Source organism: Echinops telfairi, unplaced genomic scaffold (assembly GCF_000313985.2).
Source record: "Echinops telfairi isolate 266 unplaced genomic scaffold, ASM31398v2 ScPeMD7_2;HRSCAF=8, whole genome shotgun sequence".
Taxonomy (NCBI): Eukaryota; Metazoa; Chordata; class Mammalia; order Afrosoricida; family Tenrecidae; genus Echinops; species Echinops telfairi.
The window spans coordinates 11,837,557-11,859,393 of NW_022103898.1; the positions used below are offsets into that span (position 1 = coordinate 11,837,557).

General features: G+C 48.1%; 2 protein-coding genes across 3 annotated transcripts in view; one reads left to right on the forward strand and one right to left on the reverse strand.

The window, feature by feature from the left end:
- Nucleotides 1–16,566, reverse strand: part of DESI1 (desumoylating isopeptidase 1) — a 19,337-nt gene extending 2,771 nt beyond the window's left edge. The window contains 6 exon segments of the mRNA XM_004700283.4: nt 858–980; nt 1,520–1,629; nt 3,811–3,880; nt 5,009–5,030; nt 16,276–16,306; nt 16,308–16,566. Of these exon segments, the coding sequence (XP_004700340.3) occupies nt 858–980; nt 1,520–1,629; nt 3,811–3,880; nt 5,009–5,030; nt 16,276–16,306; nt 16,308–16,364 (413 nt within the window). The 5' untranslated portion in view covers nt 16,365–16,566.
- Nucleotides 16,567–16,815: 249 nt separating this feature from the next.
- Nucleotides 16,816–21,837, forward strand: part of XRCC6 (X-ray repair cross complementing 6) — a 28,377-nt gene continuing 23,355 nt past the window's right edge. The window contains exons 1-3 of one of the 2 annotated variants that reach the window (XM_045292794.1): nt 16,816–16,872; nt 17,469–17,561; nt 18,152–18,258. In XM_045292794.1, coding sequence (XP_045148729.1) covers nt 17,480–17,561; nt 18,152–18,258 — 189 coding nt within the window. In that variant the 5' untranslated portion in view covers nt 16,816–16,872; nt 17,469–17,479. The remainder of the gene's footprint in view (nt 16,873–17,468; nt 17,562–18,151; nt 18,259–21,837) is intronic. The other variant, XM_004700688.3, reaches the window with a different exon arrangement.

A 21,837-nucleotide genomic window follows, 5' to 3' on the forward strand; every position in this document is an offset into this window, starting at 1 on the left:
ATTTTATTAGGGGCTCATACAACTGTTATCCCAATCCATACACACATCAATTGTGTAAAGTGCATTTGTACATCGTTTCTCAATGCTGCTTTCTACAGGGCTCCCACTCCCTTGCTCCCCAAGGTGCTTAACTCAAACTCAAACAAGCAAGCACTGCCCCCCTGGAACGTGGAGCCTTCTGGCAGGCTGCCTACACCTCACTACTGGCTTTCTTTATCTTGAATAGCCCCTGCTGGCTCTGAACATCACCCCAAGTTCAAAGGGAATGTGTCCTTCAAAGCAGAGGTGGGTGACACAAGAGGCATCGAGCGGAGCCTCACTCAAGACAAGTCAGGGACCCCACTCATCAAATACCAGCAGCAAGACCACGCCAGGTGTGCTCCGGGCCCGGGCACAGAAAGTCTTTAGGCAGACTGTGGGGCTCAGCCACTCATGGGGCTGTGGGTGAGGGACTGAGATGCAGTAGGGTTTTCCTACCCTGCTGAGCCTGCTGGGATCCCTGGCACTCAGGGCCCCAGTCAGGAGAAACCAAAGCAGGGTCAGCAAATGGACATGGCCCTGGAGTGGGGTCAGTGGCCTGAATGACATCAGTGGTGGGGGGTAGGGAGGGATGGCTCTTGCCTGAGTGTCCAAGCATGGCCCACACGGCCCTTCCAAGGATTGCCCCCCTCAGGGCAGGTGGGGCAACAGAATGTTCTCCATGAAGACATCCGTGAGGGTGGAGGATGAGTAAGGAGCCATTCTCTCCCTCCAGGACAGTTTCTCCTATACTCAGGTGGCTTCTGCTGTGGTCAGGACAGGGCCCCAACTGTTTGTGGTGGTCCTAAGGGTCGGTCAGAGATGGAGGTCATACTTACGTGGAGAGGACTTCGGAGGGAAGGTCAGTGATGTACGATGGGATCTTTCTCCCGGTCAGGAACTGTGCCACTTCATTGCTGAAGGTGTTGCAGTTGTGTTCAAAGAGGTTATAAGCCTCCCCTCTGTACCGTGTGAGACAAGTTTGGAGACGGGAAGTAAGCTAGCAAGCAAATCTCTACGTGCGACCAACATGCACCCCGGCAACAGAGTGGCCAGAACGCTGCCTTTGGGAATGGCAATTTCCCATTTCTCTTTTCCTCCAAAATTTGGTGTGGTGGGCTGGGGGGGTGGGGGTGGGAAGTGAGACGCCTGTTGGCGGGAAGAGCTGCAGCACAGCGAGCTTGCTCGGAGATGAAGGTCGTGGCTGCAGAGTGAGCCCTGTGAGTAGGGCTGAACCGCTGGGCATCAAGGGAGGTTCCTGGAGAGAAGATCTGCTCAGCTCTGTACCTTGCCTGCCCCTTCTCACACTCGGCTTCCGAGTTTAGTGGCTCCGCATTGGCAGATCAGGAAGAACGCTGAGCGCCAGGACCATTTGGGCTCTACCTGGGACCCCAGAGCTGCCTCCCCTTCAGGGACCCTCAGCAGATCCTGGACCAGGCCTGGGCACTGACATGGTGGCCGCCACATGGAAGCCCCACCCTCTCTGCCTGACCCCACTCACCGGAACAGAGACTCTCCCAGGGAAGACAGGTACTCCAGGAAGATTTCTTCGGTGACTTCTGTGCTCCCCACATCCACCACTGAGTCTGGGGGCCCAAGCAATGTCCCGCCCTAAAGAGCCAATCCAAAGGAAGTCATTACGTCATCCATCTTTTAAACGCGGCACCTCCTGGTCACTTCTCTTTAGACTCTCCGAGTAGCCTGGGGTGAAGAGTGTCGCTTCCCCTTTGTCTGGCGTCCACAGAGGCTGAGAGCTTTCTGGAGACTACTGCCACGTGCCGGCAGCGTGGCTGCAAATTCGGGCTTCTCGCTCTTGGTGGCGCCCTAGGAGCGGAGTTTCTTATAGGTCTGACAGTGTCTTACCCTGTCCAACCCCTCAGCTGATTAAAAGGAGCCCGGGATGTGGCCTCCTTTGGCCCCCAACATGCTCATGAGGGCAGATCGGGCCAGGAGAACTGGCTCACCCGCAGAGGCCATCTCACCACTCACTGGGTGTGCAGGCAGGCACATTTTCTTTGTGACACACCACACAGCCTTTGTGACAATGGGGGGACGCGGGGAGGGGGGGGACCGTAAAACATTGGTCGACTGGCAAATATTTCTATAATTCAATTCTTTTTGACTTGTGAGGCCAATCTACTGGTGCTGGTGACGGGCTTCCCAGGCAAGGCATTAACAGACCCTGGCAGGTCTGTAGGAGAAGCTCCTCAACATACTTTGAAGTAAGTTTTCAGGGGGAAAAAAAAATTACTCAACACACACACACACACACACACACACACACACACACACACCACCACCCCCACCCCCAGGCAAAGGTAGGTCTGGTGTGCAGTCCTCCGCATTTCCAGCACCCTCAGAGGGCAGCACGCGGGTCTATGGGAACCTTTAGCCCTGGAGAAAGCAGCCATTGGGAAAACCACAGGAGTCCCGGAAAGGGGCCAAGGAAAGAACAGTGCACCACTGAGCGCCCTGCCTAGATCATCGGCCACACTTCAGTCATTACGGAGCACCTACGATACACTGGGCTTTGTTGGAGGCATTTGTATAGTCAGAGCATAATTAGTTCAGAGTTGCAAGGTCACTATTTGACTCCGCTATTTACGCATGGCGCAGACACATACTAAGAGCTCACTCTGTACTGGGTCCTTTATGCTCGGGGCTGGGGATGAAATGTGGACAAAACAGATGAGATTTTGGCTCCTCATGAGGAAGGCAGATAAAACAGCCCCCCCCCCAAATCCCACAAACGAATATATAAATTCCATAAGTGCTTTTCTAGAAAGTAAAGAAATGCCATGACTATATGGGACAGGGGACCTGCTGCCCGAGGGGTCAGGGAAGACTTGCCTATGAAAGTGACATTGAGTCAGATCTGAAGGACAAGGAAACAGTAACCAGGCGGAGGAGCAGGGAGGTGTTCTGATGTCAGACCCAGGGGTAAGCGTCCAGGTGTGTGTGTTCAAGGTGGAGAAGGTGAGCCAGGGAAGGCAGAACCTGACAAGAGATCAGCCAGCGAGCGGGGCAGCCCAGATCAGGGAAGGACGTGGAGGCCACGCTGAGCTTTCTGGGTTTTGACCCCGGAGCGATGGCAATAAGCAGGGGAGGACCATGCCCAGGCTTTCCTCTGAAGAGGTCGCTTGGAACTCCCTCCTCAGACTGACTGCAGAGGAAGAGGAGTTGCTGGGAGACCAGGAGCCGTGGCCCAGGCAGGAGGGGAGGGTGGCCAGGGTTAAGGAGAAAGTTCTGGGGAGATGGGAAGAAATGGAGACACAGGTGGACTTAAGGCACATATACAACGTGGAGCTCACCAGGTTTAATGAAGGGCTTGCGATAGGCTGACAGTCCTCAGACAGTGTTTTGGAGAGGGGGGTGGGTCCTAAAGAAACCTAAGTTCTACTACTAATGATACTTACTGGCTGTGTAACGAGGGCCAACTCACTCTACCTCTGGGAACCCTTATCCTTCAGCTTGCCCCTGGCTGTGATCCTACTATGAGCCAGTCCCTGGGCTGATGGGGGGCTTACAATCTGTGTATAGCCAGTTCCCAGTGGAGGCAGAAACACTCAGATTTCTCAATATGAGAAAGAGGGACCCACAGGTGTGTGGGAGCAGAGAACACCTGACTGGCAAGGGGCCAGAGCTGAGAGCCTTAAGGTTGTTCCCAGGAAAGCTTCCACACCCAGGCTAGAAGGCAGAGGGCAGACAGGAGCCTCAGAGCACCTGATCTCCTGGTCTACCCCCAAGACCCTGCAGCTACAGGTCAGGCAGGGTGTGCGGGAAGGCACTCACCGGGGGACAGCTGGAGATGCCGCCACTGCCGAAGAAGAATTCATCCCTGTGCACCACTATGGAGGTATGCCTGCCACACAAAGAACACACAAAATGAGCCAGAACACTTAAAACTGCTCAAGAGGAAAAACACAGCCACCACATTGCACTGAGCATAATTCCTGCCTGTGGCTATGACCGTGGGGAACAGCCTGAAAAAACGTCACCCACAAAGGCACACGTCGTAGGCCAGAGTGGACGCCATGGGCGCTCTGGGCAGATCACCTTTGCTAATGGGGGCTGCTCTGCAGTTTGGACCGCTGAGCAGCATCCGACCTTGCCTTATTAGGTGCCAGCAGCACCTGCTCGTGCGGTTGTGATGATCCAAACTGTCACCAGATGCTGCCAGTATCTCCTGGGGGTGTGGGGTGGGGCACAATCGCCTGCCTTGGTTCCGAACCACTGCTGGAGATGACTTAGGCAGCAGGGGGTGTCCCTGGGATATCCACCCTATCACTGACACATGGGTGACTGAAAAAGGGCTCTGCAGAGAGGGAGTGCGCTGAGGCTCTAAAGCGCAAGTGGGCAGTTCACCTGGGCCATGCTGAGGGGCAGACCAGACGATGCCAAGTGTGGGGAGCTATTCCTCGGTCCCAGTCAACCAGAGTGAAGGGTCATTCTGCTCAACCCAAATGGCAGCAGTGTCTAGGAGCCCAGAAGGGTCACCTGTTCACCGATGGTTTCCTCCTACATGGAGCTCCGTGAGCACGCTGGAGGAAAGAGGGTAGCACTGGGAGATCAAGGGGTCTTTGGCTTTAAGACAGCAGTGAGGGCCCTCAAGACACCTGTGCTTAGAAAGCTTAGTCTGTGGGGTGAACACGGCAGGGTTTCTCAATGTTGGCATGGATGACATTGGGGGCTAGCTCATTCTTCATGGGGGGCATGTCCTGGGTGTTGTAGGATGCCTACAGCACCCCTGCTCACCACCCACCCAACAAAAATGCCTCTGGACATTGCCAAGTACCTATCTGCGGGCAAACCGGCCCCTGGCTGGGAATCATGGCTTTAGGGTGTGAAGATTTAAGACATGAAGAGGGGCATTTCAAGCCCCGGGATGAGAAATGCACAGTGGCACCGCTTTGCTTCCCAAGTCCAGAAATGCATGGTGGCACCGCTTTGCTTCCCAAGCCCATGGACTTCAGGAGCCCATTCGACTTACCAGATGCCTTCCAGCTGTTTCCCTGTGGAGAAAAGAAGAACATTAGGCCGGACTCCACGGGGCCGGGGCTGCTGTCCCACACAGTTAGGTCTAGAATGGACTGGGTTTGGCTTTTAGGTTTGGGTTCTGGGAGGACGGAGACTGGAGACTTGAGGACAGCAGTGCTCACTCAATCCCCTGGGGTTTTCTAGCTCCCCCACCCCCCCCAGCCATTTGCTGATTTGCTGACTTCCTGAGGAGGGACCAGCAGTGTCCCTCTCTGAGTGAGGTATGTTCTTTCTTGGTAAAATCAATACCAAGCCCTTTTGAGGACCTAAGTCAGCCTCATTTTCTTTGGAACTGGCTCCTTCATGACACCCTGCCGATGGCTCAAACCTCAAGACCAAACCAGTCATCCCTGCGTCGAGTCCTAGTGATAGCAGTCCCATATGCAGAGTAGAACCACACTCCATTTGACGTGGACTGCCAGGCTTTTCTTCTGAGGTGCCTCGCAGGGGGTTTGAAACACCAACTCAAATGTCTTCACTGTCGGCACCAGCCGGGTCTCCTACCCTGGTAGCTAGGCAGAGTGTTCTTGGAGAGGGTGTTAATGGACAGAATTGTGTACAGTCATGATAACGTATATAAAGCAACCCTAGTCTGAGGTGCACACTTAGTAGGTAAATGGCCTTTTGGGGAAAGGAATAAAGGTTTCAAAAAGAGAAATGAAAACTCTACCTCAGAATTGGAGGGTGTGGTAGTGTAAGAGCTATGAACCAGAAAAAAAGAAGAGCTAAGAACCAACGCAGCACCGAGTAAATGAGTCTAGAATGTCGTGTCTCTTTCACACAGGATGGCTTGTGTCTTCGATGTTGCAGTGAGATGTGACTGTGTTCTCCTTATTCTCCAATCCCAGACAGCAATCTGCTTTTCAAAATGAGACCTACTCTGGCCAATGATACAGAGACACAGACAGACAGCGTGTGCGCGGGAGCTCCTGGGGTGTCTCCTAGAGACCCTGGGGCAGGCTCTGTCCTCCAAACCGAGTCCAGAGAGGCAGCTCAGCACAAGACCAGGTGCTAAAAGGGAGTTGTTATCTATGTCAGGCAAGTACCTTCAAATTCTGGGCTTGACACATAAATTGTGTTGGATCCCCATCTCTTCCAGTGAACTATAAACAGCCAGGCTGTCTCCTCCTCCTGTCTGTTATGCATAACAAAGAGACTAAACTCACATTGCATTTAAAATATTCTAATGGCTTTTGTTGTTGAAAATATTTCAGTTCCAGTTTCTACAGGTACGACACAGTGATACTGATTCCACTGTTTGAGTTATGTATCCATTCTCACACTCCTTCTCTGAGTTGCTCCTCTTCCATAAACCTAAGTTCACTGCCCCTAACCTTCCTACCCTTCAAGTTGCTATTATAGACTTGATCTCCTATAGATGGATCTTAAAAGAATACAATGCTCAAGCCATTCTTTTACTAGTTAAATTAAACTACTGTTTGGTTTTAAGGGGATATTTTTGTTTAAGGTTTAAAACTGATCTCAGGATATTCAGTTAAGGGTTCATCACTCCAGCCTCCATGGGCCTAAAAATTCTGAAAGTTCATTAGAATTAAAATTTTTGTTTTACATTTCCCCCTTTTGATCAGGGTTCCTCTATGGAATTTTTAATCAAAATGTTCAGTAATTGACATTGCATTGTAAATGATGTCCATGTGCTTTTCTAAATGGCAGGATCTTATTTCCTTGAAATCATGTAATGATGCAGTGACACTAGACAGATTAGGGAGACAAAGTCTTTCCCATTCCCTTTGGGAGTGGCATTATACTCAGAAAAAAGGAGATGAGTGTAGTGAATAAGAGCACAGGTTCAGGTATGGCTAGGCCAAGTTTGAATCCTACCAGTTCAATCTATGGCTTAATCTACCAGTTTATCTATGGAGTGACCACTATGCTCGAGGCACTATTCAAGGCACTGGGCTGCCAATCGAAAACCCAGCAGTTCGAACCCACCTGCCACTGTATTGTAGGAAAGATCTAGCAACCTGCTATTTTAAAGATCACTGTCTAGTGAACCCTACGGGGCATTTCTATTCGGCCATATGGAGTAGCTAGAAGTCAGAGCTGGTTTTGCTGTACAACAATAACAACATTCTAGGCACTAGGGATACATTGATAAAACAAATGAGACAAAAAAAAATCTCCTTCATGGCACTTAAAGGGGTTGGTTAGAGAAATTTCCTTTATGGCACTTAAAGGTGTTAGTGAGAGATAGTCAATGAATAATAAGCAAAGCAAATCAGTAGCTCGTGTGTTAGCAATAACGACACATAGAAATAAAATGAGCAGGATAAAGGTATTTGGAGCTCAAAAGTGATTGGTGACCTTTGAGCAGAGACTTGCAGAAGGTGAGGGAGAGAACCAGGTGGAGGTGAGACCCACCCAGGGCATGTATGTGTGTACGTGCGTAGCTGTGAGGAAGTCAGTGTGAGTGAGTGAGGAGAGAGAAGTGAGAAATGAGCAGAGGTAACAGAGGACAGGCCATACCGAACTTGGAGAGGTTAAGAACTTGTCTAAGGCGTTGTTCAACTACTGACCACATGTGGCTACTTAAAATTAAGTAAAAATAAAAATTCAATCACTCAGCAGCAATAGCTGCATTTCAAGTGCTCATTAGCCACAGGTGACCAGTGGTTACTTATTGAGAGTGCTCACCTAGAACATTTCAATCAGCACAGGAAGGCCGATTGGGCAATGAATGCTACTTGAACGAACCGTAGTCTCCTATTCTGTATACTAACAGGGCTCACTTCATAACAGATTCAATATGTTGAGAGACAAGGCTTGAAACATGTGCAGCACAGGAGCGGGCACACAACCCACCCCAACAGTCGCCTTTATAATTTATGAGTCCGATGGCTGCGCTTCTGTTGCTGGTGCTGTCAGTTGCTATTGAGTCGGTTCCAGCTCCTGGTGCCCTCACGTGTGCCAAGCAGAACCGTGACCTGGAGGGTTCTCAAGGCTGCCACCTTTCGGAGGCAGATAGATCTCCAGACCTGTTTTCCCAGGTGCCTCTGGGTGGGTCTGAACTACCAACCTTCCTTATTAGTAGTCGAGCTTGTCATTGTTTCTACCAGCCAGGTAACTATGGCTGCTCTTAGAGTATCTTGTTATTGACCCAAACCCCCACTGCTGTCAAGTCCATTCTGCCTCGTGGTGACTCTCGCAGAGAATACAACTGCCTCAAAAGTTCCCATAGCAGCAGCAGACTGCCACACCTTTCTCTGGCAGGTTTGAACTGTCAACCTTCGGGTTAGCCACTGAGCACTTAATCACTGCACTACCAGGGCGCCTACCTATTTATGTACGTATCTGTCTTCCTCTCTAGACAATGGCCCGGCAGACAAGGACAGTTTCTTGCATATCTTTGTAACTCCAGCACCGGCTGCATCATTCAGTTTCATTGGCTGACACACACAGCTGCTGAGGCCAAAGTTCTTAACCCCATTCTTGGCCGCCTGGCTTGTTAGTCAGGTGACTCTGGAACCTGGCATACTGCATGCTGAGTCTCCTACTGTCCTCTCAGATGCCCACACCTAGTGACCCACGGGGAGAGCAGGCAGGAACAGATGTATAGGTCAACCTTAGCCTCCTAAGGTACTGGCATTTTGGAAAAGGGCTTCAGACACCACCTTGCCAGTTATTGGACACCTGAAAAACAACTCCAAAGCCACAGGATGTAAACCCTATAAGGTACATTGTATGATTTTATTCATGCACGCCATTATGCGGGACAATGGGAGAGAAAGTTCTCTTACTTATTCACTCTGCCATTCACCCCCCCACCCATTTATCACTTAATATGGATGGAGGGGACTGACATGCATTCTGAATTTAGAGCACTCACAGTGCACTTTAATCTCACGAGGCCTCTAAAGGGTAGGACGGGGCAGGTGTTTGTCGTGGCATTTTATAAGTGGGCACAGTTTACTCCACACACAAACAAGGCAAAGTGGAACATGAGGCTGAGCATGTTGAAGAAGCCTGGGTAGACATGTCAGGCAGCTGCTTTCTTTCTTTTAAAAAAATCATTTTATTCATTTACATTTTAATCATACAACTGTCACAATACATACATACATCAATTGTATAAAGAACATTTGTACATCCGTTACCCTTATCATTCTCAAAACATTTGCTCTCCACGTAAGCCCCTGGCATCAGCTCATTTCCCCCTTCCCCCCTCCCTTATGAATCTTTGATAATTTATAAATTATTATTTTGTCATATCTTACACTGTCCGACGTCTCCCTTCCCCCACTTTTCTGTTGTAGGGTAGCTGCTTTGTGACCCATCCTGGGAGGCTGAGAGCGAGGGCCATGGCCCTCTGGGCAGGGGGACAAGCATGGGGAAGAGTGGACTGAACTTATTACAACACTTTTGGGGTGGTCAGACTAGGGTGGGAGTTTGGCAGGGGCATGGTGGTTTGATTAATTTTTGGGACATGAGTTGGGCTGAGAGTGGTAGAAGCAGGCTAAGGGAGTGGAGGCAGCATGCTGGAAAGCAGGTGGGTCAGATGGCCCAGTGTCTCCAGGCCTGCTGACATAGCCAATGGGTTCCTCTGAGGCCTAGGTGGGCCTGCAAACAAATGGAGAAATAGAGCCTGTAGTGGGAGGTATGCAGGAGTCAGACTCCCCTGATGCAGAGGAGAGACTCCGTTCACAACTTCTACTCCAGTGATAGAAGTGGTGCCAACACCACTGGAGACCCGCACCTGGTGTGAAGTTGGTGCTCGATAAACATCTAAGACCCAAGTTAGATCCAGGCCCACCATGACTGTATGGAATCATGGCGACCCAACATGACAAAGTAGAACTGCCTCACCGGCTGTCATTCTTTATGGAAGCTGACTGGTGGGTTTGAACAGCTGACCTCCTGGTTAGCAGTGGAGCACTTACCCACTATCTCACCAGGCTCCTTACATGGCTACTGGTAAGCACAAAGCGGGTAGCTGTGATGGGGGTCCAGGACATGAACCTGTGTGCAAACAACACTTCACCCTGGACAGCCGTGTGTAAATGTAGTGTGGACCCAGCTCGCCTCCTGGATTCTGGCCCCAGTGAGAAAGAAGCCTGCTTCCAAAAGGCAGGCTGCTGGGTGGCTCTGCCATTTGCCAAATTTTATCAGCTATGTGGGGAGCTTAGTGCTAACTTTATTAAACCAGCTTCTTCTTGCTTGGACCTGTTGGATAAACGTTGACTGTAGGTGGGGAAAAAGTCAAAGGTAACATTTATAGAAGTAGGCCTCTGTATTATGCCTATTGGCTGAGGGCTTGTCCCTATCACTGGGCCTAGGAAAGGTTACCATAAAACCAAAGTACAATCCGCTGTCAAACACTGAAAAGGTTTTTTTTTTCATGTTAAAAATTTATATATATAAAAGTCAAATACCTTTTTTATCATATACCTCACCACATGGACTAATTTGGAAGTCATTATGCTCAGCCAAGTTCATCTATCTCATAAAGACAAATATTGTATAAGACCTCTATTATGAAAGAGACATATCAAGAAATGGTTTTCACACTAAAAGACAGACTGATGGTTACGGGGAGGGCGGTGTGGGGAGGAAAGGGGGAGAGAGAAGAAAGTAAATAAATAATAGCATGTTGATTAGTCAGACCTGTTAGCCCCCAGTGGATGGCCAGCACCATGCCAAACTCTGGGGGGCTCCTACCCCTAGGGACCCTGCAGTTAGTGGTGAGGAGGAATGTGGGTGAGAAAAGAAGCAATTATGAAACAACTGCACAGAATAGGGAACATATACAAAATTGGGGGTGAGAGGGCAGGGGCCAGGGACGGTTTCCTGGAAGAGGTGGCATTTTTGCTGGCCTAGGGGGAAACATGAGACTAGGCAGTTGTTCTGCCCTGAAGGGTGTAGAGCAGGGAAGGTCTGCAAAGGGTCTGAAGGGATCATCCACAGTCCAGGATGAACTATCTGCTCTCCAGGGAAACGAATCTCTGCCTGGCAGACAAGAATCTATGTCCTGTATTTTTTTCACTATTTACACTACATAATGAAGGGACCCTGGGGCCCAATGGTTGAACACTCAACTGCTAGCCAATGTTTTGGCAGTTTGAAAAAAGATTAGTCTAGAAAACCCGATGGGGCAGTTCTACTTTGTCACATGGGGTTGCGGTGAGTTGAAATCAATTTGACAACATTTCGTAAACACAACTACAGAATGAAGCAAAGAACGGAACATAGAGTCAAATCTCAAACACTTGTGAGCTTGTATTCTGCCAAATATATACATATATTCCACTCCCACTAGTTAATCTTTAAACTGTGGAATGATTTTGAGATAGGCTTGTAAATATATCATCTTGGGGTACACTCATGCACATTTCAAACCAGAATGGTGTCACCCAAAATGAAGTGCTTACCATAATTTAAAAAACACACAAAGTTCTGCATTTATCTCTAGGTACTTTAGCATAAAAAGAGGTCAAGAAATTTAAAGAGCAACCAAAATTAATAAGAGGATGATTACAAGAGCTAATTATCTTAGGCAAATAGTGACTATTAAAGAAAAAGGTGCCAGACTGTTTGCCCAATTAGAAGTACAGCATCATGGGTCATTGTGGGGCCATTTTCCTGGCAAATGAAGGACTGTGGAGCAGAAATGCCTTTATGAGAGGCAAAACTGGACAGGGTAGGAGACGGAAAACTGGACATGGGGTCTCCATGGTTTGGGGGGGACAAGGGAATTACCCTATGCGTTATGTGGTCCAACTATGAACAACCACTGAGCAAGCCTTATAATGGGGAAGTGACCCACTGAAGAATGAGTCACATGCTACTGAGATCCCACTAAAAAGATGAGTTTTTTTTTAGTTTAGAAAAATGAAGGCCAAAGGAGCCCTGGTGGCATAGTGGATTACGTGTTGGTCTGCTAACCAGAAAGTCACAGTTCAAACTCACCAGCCACTCCAAGGGTCAAAGATGAAGCTGTCTGGTCCCTGAAAGGTTCAGTCTAGACAACCCTAAGGGGTCCTTCTACTCTGCCTCATAGGGTCGTTGAGTCAGAAATGACTTGGCAGTAGTGGCCATGTTTGGGGATTCAGACAGCGCTTCTCATCCTGTGGGTTGTGCACCCCCTTTGGGCGTCAAATGACCCTTTCACAGGGGTGGCCCGATTCATAACAAGAGTAAAATGACAGTGATGAAGTAGCAACAAAAATAATTGTATGGTTAGGGGTCACCACCACATGAGGAACTGTATGAAAGGGTCGTGGCCTGAGGAAGGCGGAGACCGTCTGGGTTAGGAGATGATCACACACTCGATTCCTTAGCCCTCAGGCCTAAAGAGTGGCCTGAGTGGCTTAAAGAGAAAAGGGGAAAAGTGAAACTGAAATGGACTTGAAGTCTTGTGACAAACAAGTTCACTTCAAACAATTAAAAAAAAAAGAGAGATGATCACAGATTTGTAAGACTATGAATGGCCCATATATACGGAATCCTGATTTTTCTTCTCATTCAAACACGAAGCACTTGGCCAAAAATGCCTTTATGACAATGACAAGGTACCTAGTTTACATTCATCAAAAGGGAACACAGGACAGAGGAGGGGTGGGGTAGCAAAATGACAGAGAACATGAACTCTGAAAGTCAGACACCCTGTGTCCATAATCTGGCCGTCCCACTTCCCAGCAGTGTGACCTGGCACCTTCTTGACTCCCTAGGTCTCAGGCTCCTCAGCTGGAAAAATGGAGGAAATAATGGGCCCTATCTCACAAGAGTTGTGGTAAGGATTTAACACACGCAAAGCACTCAGAGGAAGAAAAAGAACTTAGCACATGGTGAGCTCTCTATAAATTCTAGAATGCAATGCAAAAACCAAGAAACAAATTTGTCTGTCTGGGCTGAAACAGTCAGGAGTGCCTGTTTTCCAGAAGGTGGAAGTGATGACTATGAGAGAGCTGGGCCAACAGCTTTGATTACTCTTCACAGGGCCAAGGCATTACTTTTGCAAAGGCATCACACGATGTGGGGTCAAAGAACTGGAGGAAATCAGATGAACGGGCAAGGTGATAGCCTCAGAAACACCACTGTGGTCAGATGTGCCAAATTGGCGAAGTTCTTCTGTCTGGCTGAGGCTTTCCAGGATTTCATATGTATTTAAAAACAGGGGAGGAGGGTGTGTAGGGCTACCATTCCACCTCCGGCTACGGCCCTTTCCCCTTCATCAGTTCCACTCCATAGAGGAACTGTGGCTGTCTTTCAGGACCAGGCCCAGCTCAGGCTCTTTCCTACTGCAGAGCCTTTGCAGGTCAGTCTCTCCGTCTTTCCTACTCCCCCCATGACCAGGTCTTCAACCTGCACATTCCAGCTACAGCCACTGCTTCTGCTGCCCTTAAAGTAGGTCTCCTCACTTCCCGTCTCAGGGTCTAGCGTGCTTTCCAGCACAGCCCAGCACTTATCACACGTTGCAATTATTTTGTTGCTTCGTTCTCTTTCTTTCCCCTAATGTTTCCTCCACTAGATAGTTCTATAAAGAACATGGCCTTATTCTCTATAGCATTCTCAGTTGAACTTAACATATTGACTAGCACAAAACAGGCACTCAATAAATGTTTGCTGAATGAAGTAATGACCCCGAAAGTCTCTTTCAGCTAAAAACACTAACTATTCAGTACCATATTATTATGCATATAATGTTCACACTATATGCATCATATTTTGGACATGCTGTCAGGAGAGACCAGTCCCTGGAGAAGGACATCATGTTTGGTAATATAGAGGGCGAGCAAAAAAGAGGAATGCCCTCAAGAAGTTGGATTGGCACAGTGGCTACAACGGGTTCAAGCACAGGAACAATGGCGAGGCTGGCACAGGACCTGGCAGGGTCTCCTGTTGGGCAAAAGGTTGCCATGGGTTGGAACTGACTCAATGGCACCTAACAATAACAACAATGTTCATATTATGCCAGGCCCATTTCCCCTAATTTCATCATTTCTACATGAAAAAATACAGAATAGAACAAAAAACTCAGTATGAAGTTTTAACTTCCTTATGAGTCTAGGAATTTCTTTTCACAAAAATCAAACTAACCAATGGCTTTGTTCCAAGAAATATAGTTACAATCTGACTGATGTAATCTATTAATGATTAACACCTTTCTCAATGACTTTGTAACTTTTCATTTCTGATTTCCCTTACTCATTGTAACCATAAGAGATCAAGACCCAAACTTATGTTCAAGAACAGGCTGGTGAATAGGGCTTCTTAAAAATACAGACATTTGGATCATACTCTAGGGCAGTGGTTCTCAACCTTCCTCATGCCCTTTCATACAGTTCCTCAGGTGGTGGTGAGCCCTAACCATAAAATTATTTTCGTTGCTACTTCATCACTGTCATTTTGCTACTCTTATGAATTGGGCGATCCCTGTGAAAAGGTTGTTCAACCGCCAAAGGGGTTGTGACCCACAGGTTGAGAACCGCTGCTCTAGGGAATGTTGATTTCTTATTTGTGAAGTGAGGCCCTGGAATACATATATTTAAAAGCTTGCTTCTTTTGAAAAGGAAATATAAACATGGAGTACACAATTTAATAGGTCCAGAAAAGTGTACAACAAACTACTATTTTCACTCGTTTCACTTTTTTTAATAGTTAAATTTCTTTTAATAAGAGTTGTATATACTTCATCACAATCAGTTCTCATGTTCCCTCTTTTTCTACATCCATTATGTGCTCCCCAGTTCCCCTCCCCTTTCCTAGCTCCTTGTTCCCTATAAACCACTGCATCAGCTATGGTCTCCATGCAGCCACTTCTGTCCCTCATAGACTGGGAAACCTAACAGAAACAATAAAAAGCAAAATAGAAAGAGAAACAATATAGATAAAAATGAAAATAAAGAGTAAAACAGAAAAGACCCCCAGCAATATTAAAAAGCCAGAGAAGAAATTTCTGTTGTTGAACAAGCGATAGGTATTTAAGCCTAGAGCAAACTCAGGTTGTATGACCAATTTTATTTTAAAATTTTTAATTATTATTATTTGTATGACCAATTTCATGTGTATCCTTCCCGATAATCACCTATGTAAGCAAACATGTATACAGTATCTTTTGTTTTACGCACACACTTGTAAATTTAAAGAATTGTTCTCAACTTGGTGTTTCTCTTTTCATTTAACCATCTCTGTTGAAAATGGAGGTATCTGTATTTTTAACAAACACTAGCGTCTAAGTCATTCTAATGTGAAGCCAAATAAGAGAGGACTTCAAAACGTTCGTGGAAAAATTCCATTTTCTTCCTTCTATTCCATTTCTCCATACATTTTTTTGAGGCCAGGGTGATGGGATTTCAGTTCAACTCACTGTGACTCATTCAAAAACTCAGTAACTTACTTGGCCTCTGACCCCTTCCTTATCTCACCAAGAAAAACACTCTTCAATGCCTCCTTAGAAACTAAGAAAACCTGGTCATTCAAATGGGTGTGGTCAACTCTTGGAATCCCGTCCTGCCTACCACCCTCTGAAAGCACACACTGGACGATTCCTGCGTTACACAAGACCTTTCGGCATCTGCGCGGAAACCTGATGGCACCCACACCTGGCCAGAGCAGACAGCCGTGCCCGCCTGGCGGTGAAGTAGTCCAACAGCACAGGTGTAATACTGGCCCTATTAATCCTGCTGACAAAAGAGCATCCAACCCTCCCCCCGGAATCGCTGTCCTCCCAGCTGCGTGCGCCAAAGCAATGAACGCGGAAACTGTTGCCAGAAGACATACTGTCAGGCCGAACTTGGGGAATTCTGGAGTTCGGGCGCCGGGCGACCGGACTTGCCCTACCTGGGGCGATGGCGGCCGGCGCGCCCTTCCCGACCACCCCGAGGGCTGCAGACAGGGAGTTTCCTTGAGGAACGGAGGGCAAGCCCTCCAAGGGCCACAGCCGAATGGCCTCCGCAGTGCCCCTGTCCCCATTCGGGGCACGCGCGGCGGCACCCCCGCTGCCCGCGGTTAAAGGGGCTGTAGAAGTGCGTCTGCGGGAGCCCCGGCTGGGGAGGGCGTGACTCCACCCCTTCTCCCGCGATTTTAGAAGTGATGACCGGGAAGTGGGGCTCTAGGGCCCGGCCCTTCTCCACGCGCGCTCTTCTCCCATTCGGGGGGCGGGCAGGTCCTCTGGGCCCGGAGTACCCCCTAAGCTGCCACCCAGGCCTTCCCTCTCAGCCGGCTGGCCGGCACCCTTCCGCCCGTCAGTCCCCAGCCCCTCACCCAGCATGATGGGGCTGAGCCGCCGGGCCAAGGCCCTTAGACAGGTCGTACACGTAGAGCATCACCGGATAGAGATGCGGCGGCTCCATCAGGACCCGTGGCGGCGGCGGCCACGACGTCCTTCGGGCACCCGGCAGCGGCTCCGACCTTCCCGTACCCGACGGGGTGGGGAGCGGGGGACAGCGAGCCCGGGCCAGGCCTGAGGGGCGGAAGAGAGGCAGCCCTGCGTTGCTCGCGCCCCCGCGCTCGCCGCCGGCAACGACAACTGTGAGGTGACAGAGCCGGGACAGGGACAGTTCGCACGGGAGAGGGGGCGGGGGCGGGGGCGGGGGGTGGTGGAGGGAGACGCACTTTCGCGCATGTGCATGTGGCCTTGAGGGCCAGAGGGCGGGGTTTCGCGGATAGGGGCGTGGCTTTCGCTCGCTGGGTTGGCTTTAGTTCGGGTTGACAGCGTTCGGAGTAGTGGGCGTGTCAGCTGCGCAGTAAGGCGCGAGTCGTGCGTGATGACGTTCGAGGCGTTGATTGGAAGCAGGAGCTGGAGCCCGCGCACGCGCGTTGTTTCACCTTAAGTCCAAATTGCCGTTTTGTGCACCAAAGGTAGGCAAAGGTGGGCGTTGGGTCATGGGCTGTGAGGATGACTCAAGAGGTAGGGCTGGCCTCGTCCCGCGTCATCTGCTCAGTCTCCCGCGCTCCGCTGGCTTCGCCATTGGCCTAAAGTGCTCAGCTAAGAGAAATCGAGAGACTCCGACCCCCTTTCTCCTCGGGAATGCGGAAGGCGGAACCTGGTCTCAGAGGCCCTCCTGCGGAGACCCTACTGGATATGACTGGCCGGGGGCTGAGGGTTTGAGTGAGAAGAGGACGGGAGGGTCCTCCAGAGGACGGAATATTCCAGAGCGGGAATCCCTCACCATCCAGATGGCACTGTGTGCGCTCCTGGAACACCAGGGTTGGGCTGTGCCCACACGGACCAAAGTGGCTACCTGACCCACCCGCCAGCTCTGTTAGGAATCCTGACCCCCCTTCCCACTTAGCCCTGCACCAACTAACCGGATCCATGGGCCACATTCCTTTCGTGACTAAACACTGGTCCTTAGGGCAGATCTCAAAGCCTTGAAGCTTTTCTGTCCTCCCCCTCCCCCCCCACCGCCCGCATTAAGTCTTGCTGTCACTGACTTTAACTTACTTTCCTTTAGCAGTTACTAACATGTCAGAGTGGGAGTCTTATTACAAAAACGAGGGAGATGAAGAGGAAGAAGAACAAGATGAAGGCGGCCCTGAAACAGGCGGTAAGGGATGTGAACAGTGTACAGTTCTGTGTGAAAGACTCCTCTGCCTATCCCTGCATGCAGGTCTCCTGTAGGGAGGAACATATTAAGCTACACCAAGTGGATACATTTAGCGATATCTGCAACACAGTTTCCTGGTTCTTCAACAAACAAATTGCAAAAGGAAAATAATAGAGGTAGTATTTTTAGATTAAAAAACAGAAGTAAAGTAGTGATTATCAAAAGCTAGGATAGAGATTACTCTTATAGGGTGGGGGCATTATTATGGGGATGGTATGTGGAGGGCATCTGGAGTGACTGTTGTAGGTGCCATTAAATTAGTTCTGACCCATAGTGACCCTCTGTATGGCGGCATGAGATCGGGCGCAGTTCCCACACTGTGTCTCCAGTGTCCCCAGCAGGGCCATGGGTCGCCTCTGTACTTTGTGCGGAGTGCCTGGCATGGCACAATTTACTGATTGGGTGATGATTTTAAGGGTGTTCACCTTATTCTTTAGGCTGCACATTTGTCATATGAGTTTCCATTATGTGTTTTATATGAATGCTAAATGTGAACACAGGACAAACAATTCCTTTAATTTTTCCAATAGGAGAATATAAATATTCTGGAAGAGATAGTTTGATTTTCTTGGTTGATACTTCCAGGGCCATGTTTGAATCTCAGGATGAATTGACTCCTTTTGATATGAGCATCCAGGTAAAATGACTTTTTAATTTAATAAACAGCACCCCTCTCCCAAGTATAGTAAAGCTATGTTATAGACTGCCTTCTTCCCACCCCCCAAAAAGGATTTGTTATAAATGCTAACCTCTATGCCTATTATAATTCCATTTGGGAAAGAGTTGTTTATTATGTGAGTAAGGAAGAATTCATGCAGGATGTGTCTTGAGTGAGTCACTTATTTAAAAGGAGCCGGCCAAGATAGGGAAGTGATGTTGCATGAAGCTCACTCAAGAGCCAAGGAACAAAAGCTGGAGCGATAAGGACCCTTTCTCAGAGCCAACAGAGAGAAAGCGTTTCTCACGAACTGGTGTCATGAATTCAAACTTCTAGACTTGTAAACTTGTAGAAAAAAAAAAAAAGGTTTCTCAGGGCCACCCCTTGTGGTGTTTCTGTTCTAGCAGCATTCAGTAACTAAGACAAACTGTAAACCCCCCAAAACAAACTTACTGCCATTGAATCCATCCCAGGCATAGGCTCTCTGAAAAGTTTCTTTGTGAATGGTCAGTGGTGAATAGCTTCCCAGGGTGGTATATACCCATGCAGTATAAAAGAGACTAGCAAGTCTTTATTTAGTTTTAATTCTGAGATTGAATTGAGGAGTATATTAGTCTAGGTACTTTGGAGAAACAAATCCACAGCAAATCTCTCATGTATAAGAGAGAGTTTTATGTAAAGAAAATGTGCATCATAAAAACATCCCAACCCAATGCTGCCCAAGCCCACAAGTCCAACATTAACCCATTAACCCAACACCAGTCCACAAAGTCCTCCACCTCACAAAACAGAGGCAATGATGCCGACTGCAGGAGGAAAGCTGAGTCAGTGAACGAACAAGCATCTCAGCACTAGCAGGGGTCTCCACACGGCTGCTCCAGCACCCAGGGCTGCATCGGGGTAGGTCCATGGAGCTTCTCCTTGGGGATGTCTTGTAGGAAGTCAATCTTGCAAGCTGAAGCAGGGAACTGCTAAGGCAGCTGCACCCTGGTGCAACCATCACAAAGCAAGAGATCCGAGAACTAGAAAGGCGAGGCTCATCACCCATTTATCCCTCCGCCTTTCAATTAGCCCCATATGTGATTATCGGCCAGGCTGGCACAATTAACTCACTCAAGGAGCTCTATGACTCCCTGGACAGATAGATGTACTGTGCTGTACAAAGGTGGCCTGTATGATGTTGTGGTATTGGAAACAATCCCAACAGTATTTCACATGCCAGAAGGGTCATTCAGGGTAGCCCGGTTTCATCAGAGCTTCCAGACTAAGACAGACTATGAGAAAGGGAAGAGACAGTCTACTTCTGAGCCATTGAAAATATTATGAATAGCAGCAGTACATGAGCCACTCAAGTAGGAGGGTACTCAAAATACAACTGGGGAAGAGCTGTGTTCCCAAGATGGCCTTGATCTTGATGATATGAATGGAGTTAAGCTTTCAGGACCTTCATCTCTTCCTGTGGCACAACTCAAACTGAGAAGAAACAGCTGCAAACATCTGTTAATAATCAGAATGTACAAAGTACGAATCTGGGAAAGTTGGAAGTCATCAAAAATGAAATAGAACCCAAAGATAAATATCGTAGGCATTAGTAAGCTGGAATGGACTGATTTTTGGCTGTTCTGAGTCCGCCAATCATGGTTTACTATGCAAGGAATGATAAATTGAAGAGGAATAATGTCACATCTTCAAAACATTCAAGATTTATCGTGACGTACAAAGCTCTCAGTGATAGAATAATATCTATATGCCTACGAGGAAGACTAATTAATACAACTATTTTTATGCTCCAACCCCTAAAAACAATGATGAAGAAATTGCAGAATTTTACCAACGTTTACAGTCCAAAATTGATCACACGTGGTCAAGGTGCACTGATACATACTGATAACTGAAATGTGAAAGTTGGAAATAAAAAGGGATGATTATTAGTTGGAAGATATGGCCTTGGTGAATGTATTAGTCTGGGTTGACTAGAGAAGCAAATTCATAGCCACTCATGCATAAGAAAGAGCTTTATAAAAAGAGTAATTGTAGATTAAGAAGACATCCCAGCCCAGTGCAGATCAGGTCCATAAGTCCTATATTAGCCCATATCTCCGATACCAATCTATAAAGTCCTCTTCAGACTCAAGCAACACATGCAATGCTGCCGAAGATCACAGGCCAGTGGGTGGGAAGTCTTGTGGATCCAGTGGCGGTGTAAGCATCTCAGCGCTGGAAGGGGTCTCCATGTGCCTCCTCTAGCTCAGGGCACTAGCGTCGCTCCATGTGTCTTGTCAGCTGCAATGTCTCCCAGGGAGTGAGCCTGTGTCTCGCCTCCAGCAAGCTATTTATCTCTTTAGCCCCTCCAAATGAAGTCATCAAGCTATGGGACCTGATTGACAGTCTAGCTTCCACCCCTTCACTCTGAATCCCCACAAATTGACAACAGATTGTGTAACACCACAATGATAGAAATGAAATTGCATGATAAAGTTTTGCAAGACCAACAAGTTAATTATTGCAACTACCCATTTTTAACAACATAAACAGCCTCGACTGGTCTCTTATTTCAGACCCCAGGCACTTAACAAACTAGGAGGTAGAACAGAAGCAATAAACATGTTATTAGGCCAATTAGCTGGGAATTGTCATGAAACCATAACCCTAAACCTCCAAACCAAGGAACCAAATCCCATAATGTATTTATATTGATTATAACTCACCCCCCCTTCCTGAATTGTTCCCCCTCCACTAGCATAAACTCATCACCCCTCAAAGTATCTATCTAATAATGAGTTGCTGTTGTCACTTTGATCCCATATACAACCACCACGGGGGGTTCCTCCCCTATAGCACAATTCCGTGAAGGTACACGTTTTCAAGTTTCTGATGTCATATCGTTGTTAGTTGTTATGGAGGCAATTCCAATTCATGGTGACCCCTTGTGTGCAGAATAGACCTGCTCCATAGGGTTTTCAAAGGAGTCTTGGTGGTCTGGTGGATTATTTGTTAGGCTGTTAACTGAAAGGTCAGCAGTTCTAAACCACCAGCCTCTTGTAGGGAGAAAGATGAGACTTTCTACAGTCTCATAACCTACAGAGGCAGTTCAACTGTCTTATATGGTGACTATGAATTGGAATGGACTCAATGACAATGAGTTTGGTTTTGATAAGGGTTTTCAGTGCTTGGGACCTTTCACCAGCAGCAGAGCTGAAGCCTGTCTTCTGAGGTATCTCTGGGTGGTTGCAAACAACCAACATTTGCCTAGTAGTTGAACGCTTTATTGTTTGTGCCACCAAGTCGACCCGGGGTGTGTTATATGTCTATTATATAAGTAACCCATGATGCTTCCAGACTTCCCATATGTCTTGATCTATATGCCTACCCACCCACTAATTTAGAAGCCCTGGTGGTGGGTTCAGTGGTTCAAATCCATTAACCTTTCCAGAAAGATGAGGCTGTCCGCCTTCATGAAGATTCCAGCTCTCAAAGGCCACAGACAAAAGCTTTCTTTTCTTTTTGTCTATGACGTTGCTGTGTATTTTTCTTGGCCTGTTTGATGTATGTATGTAA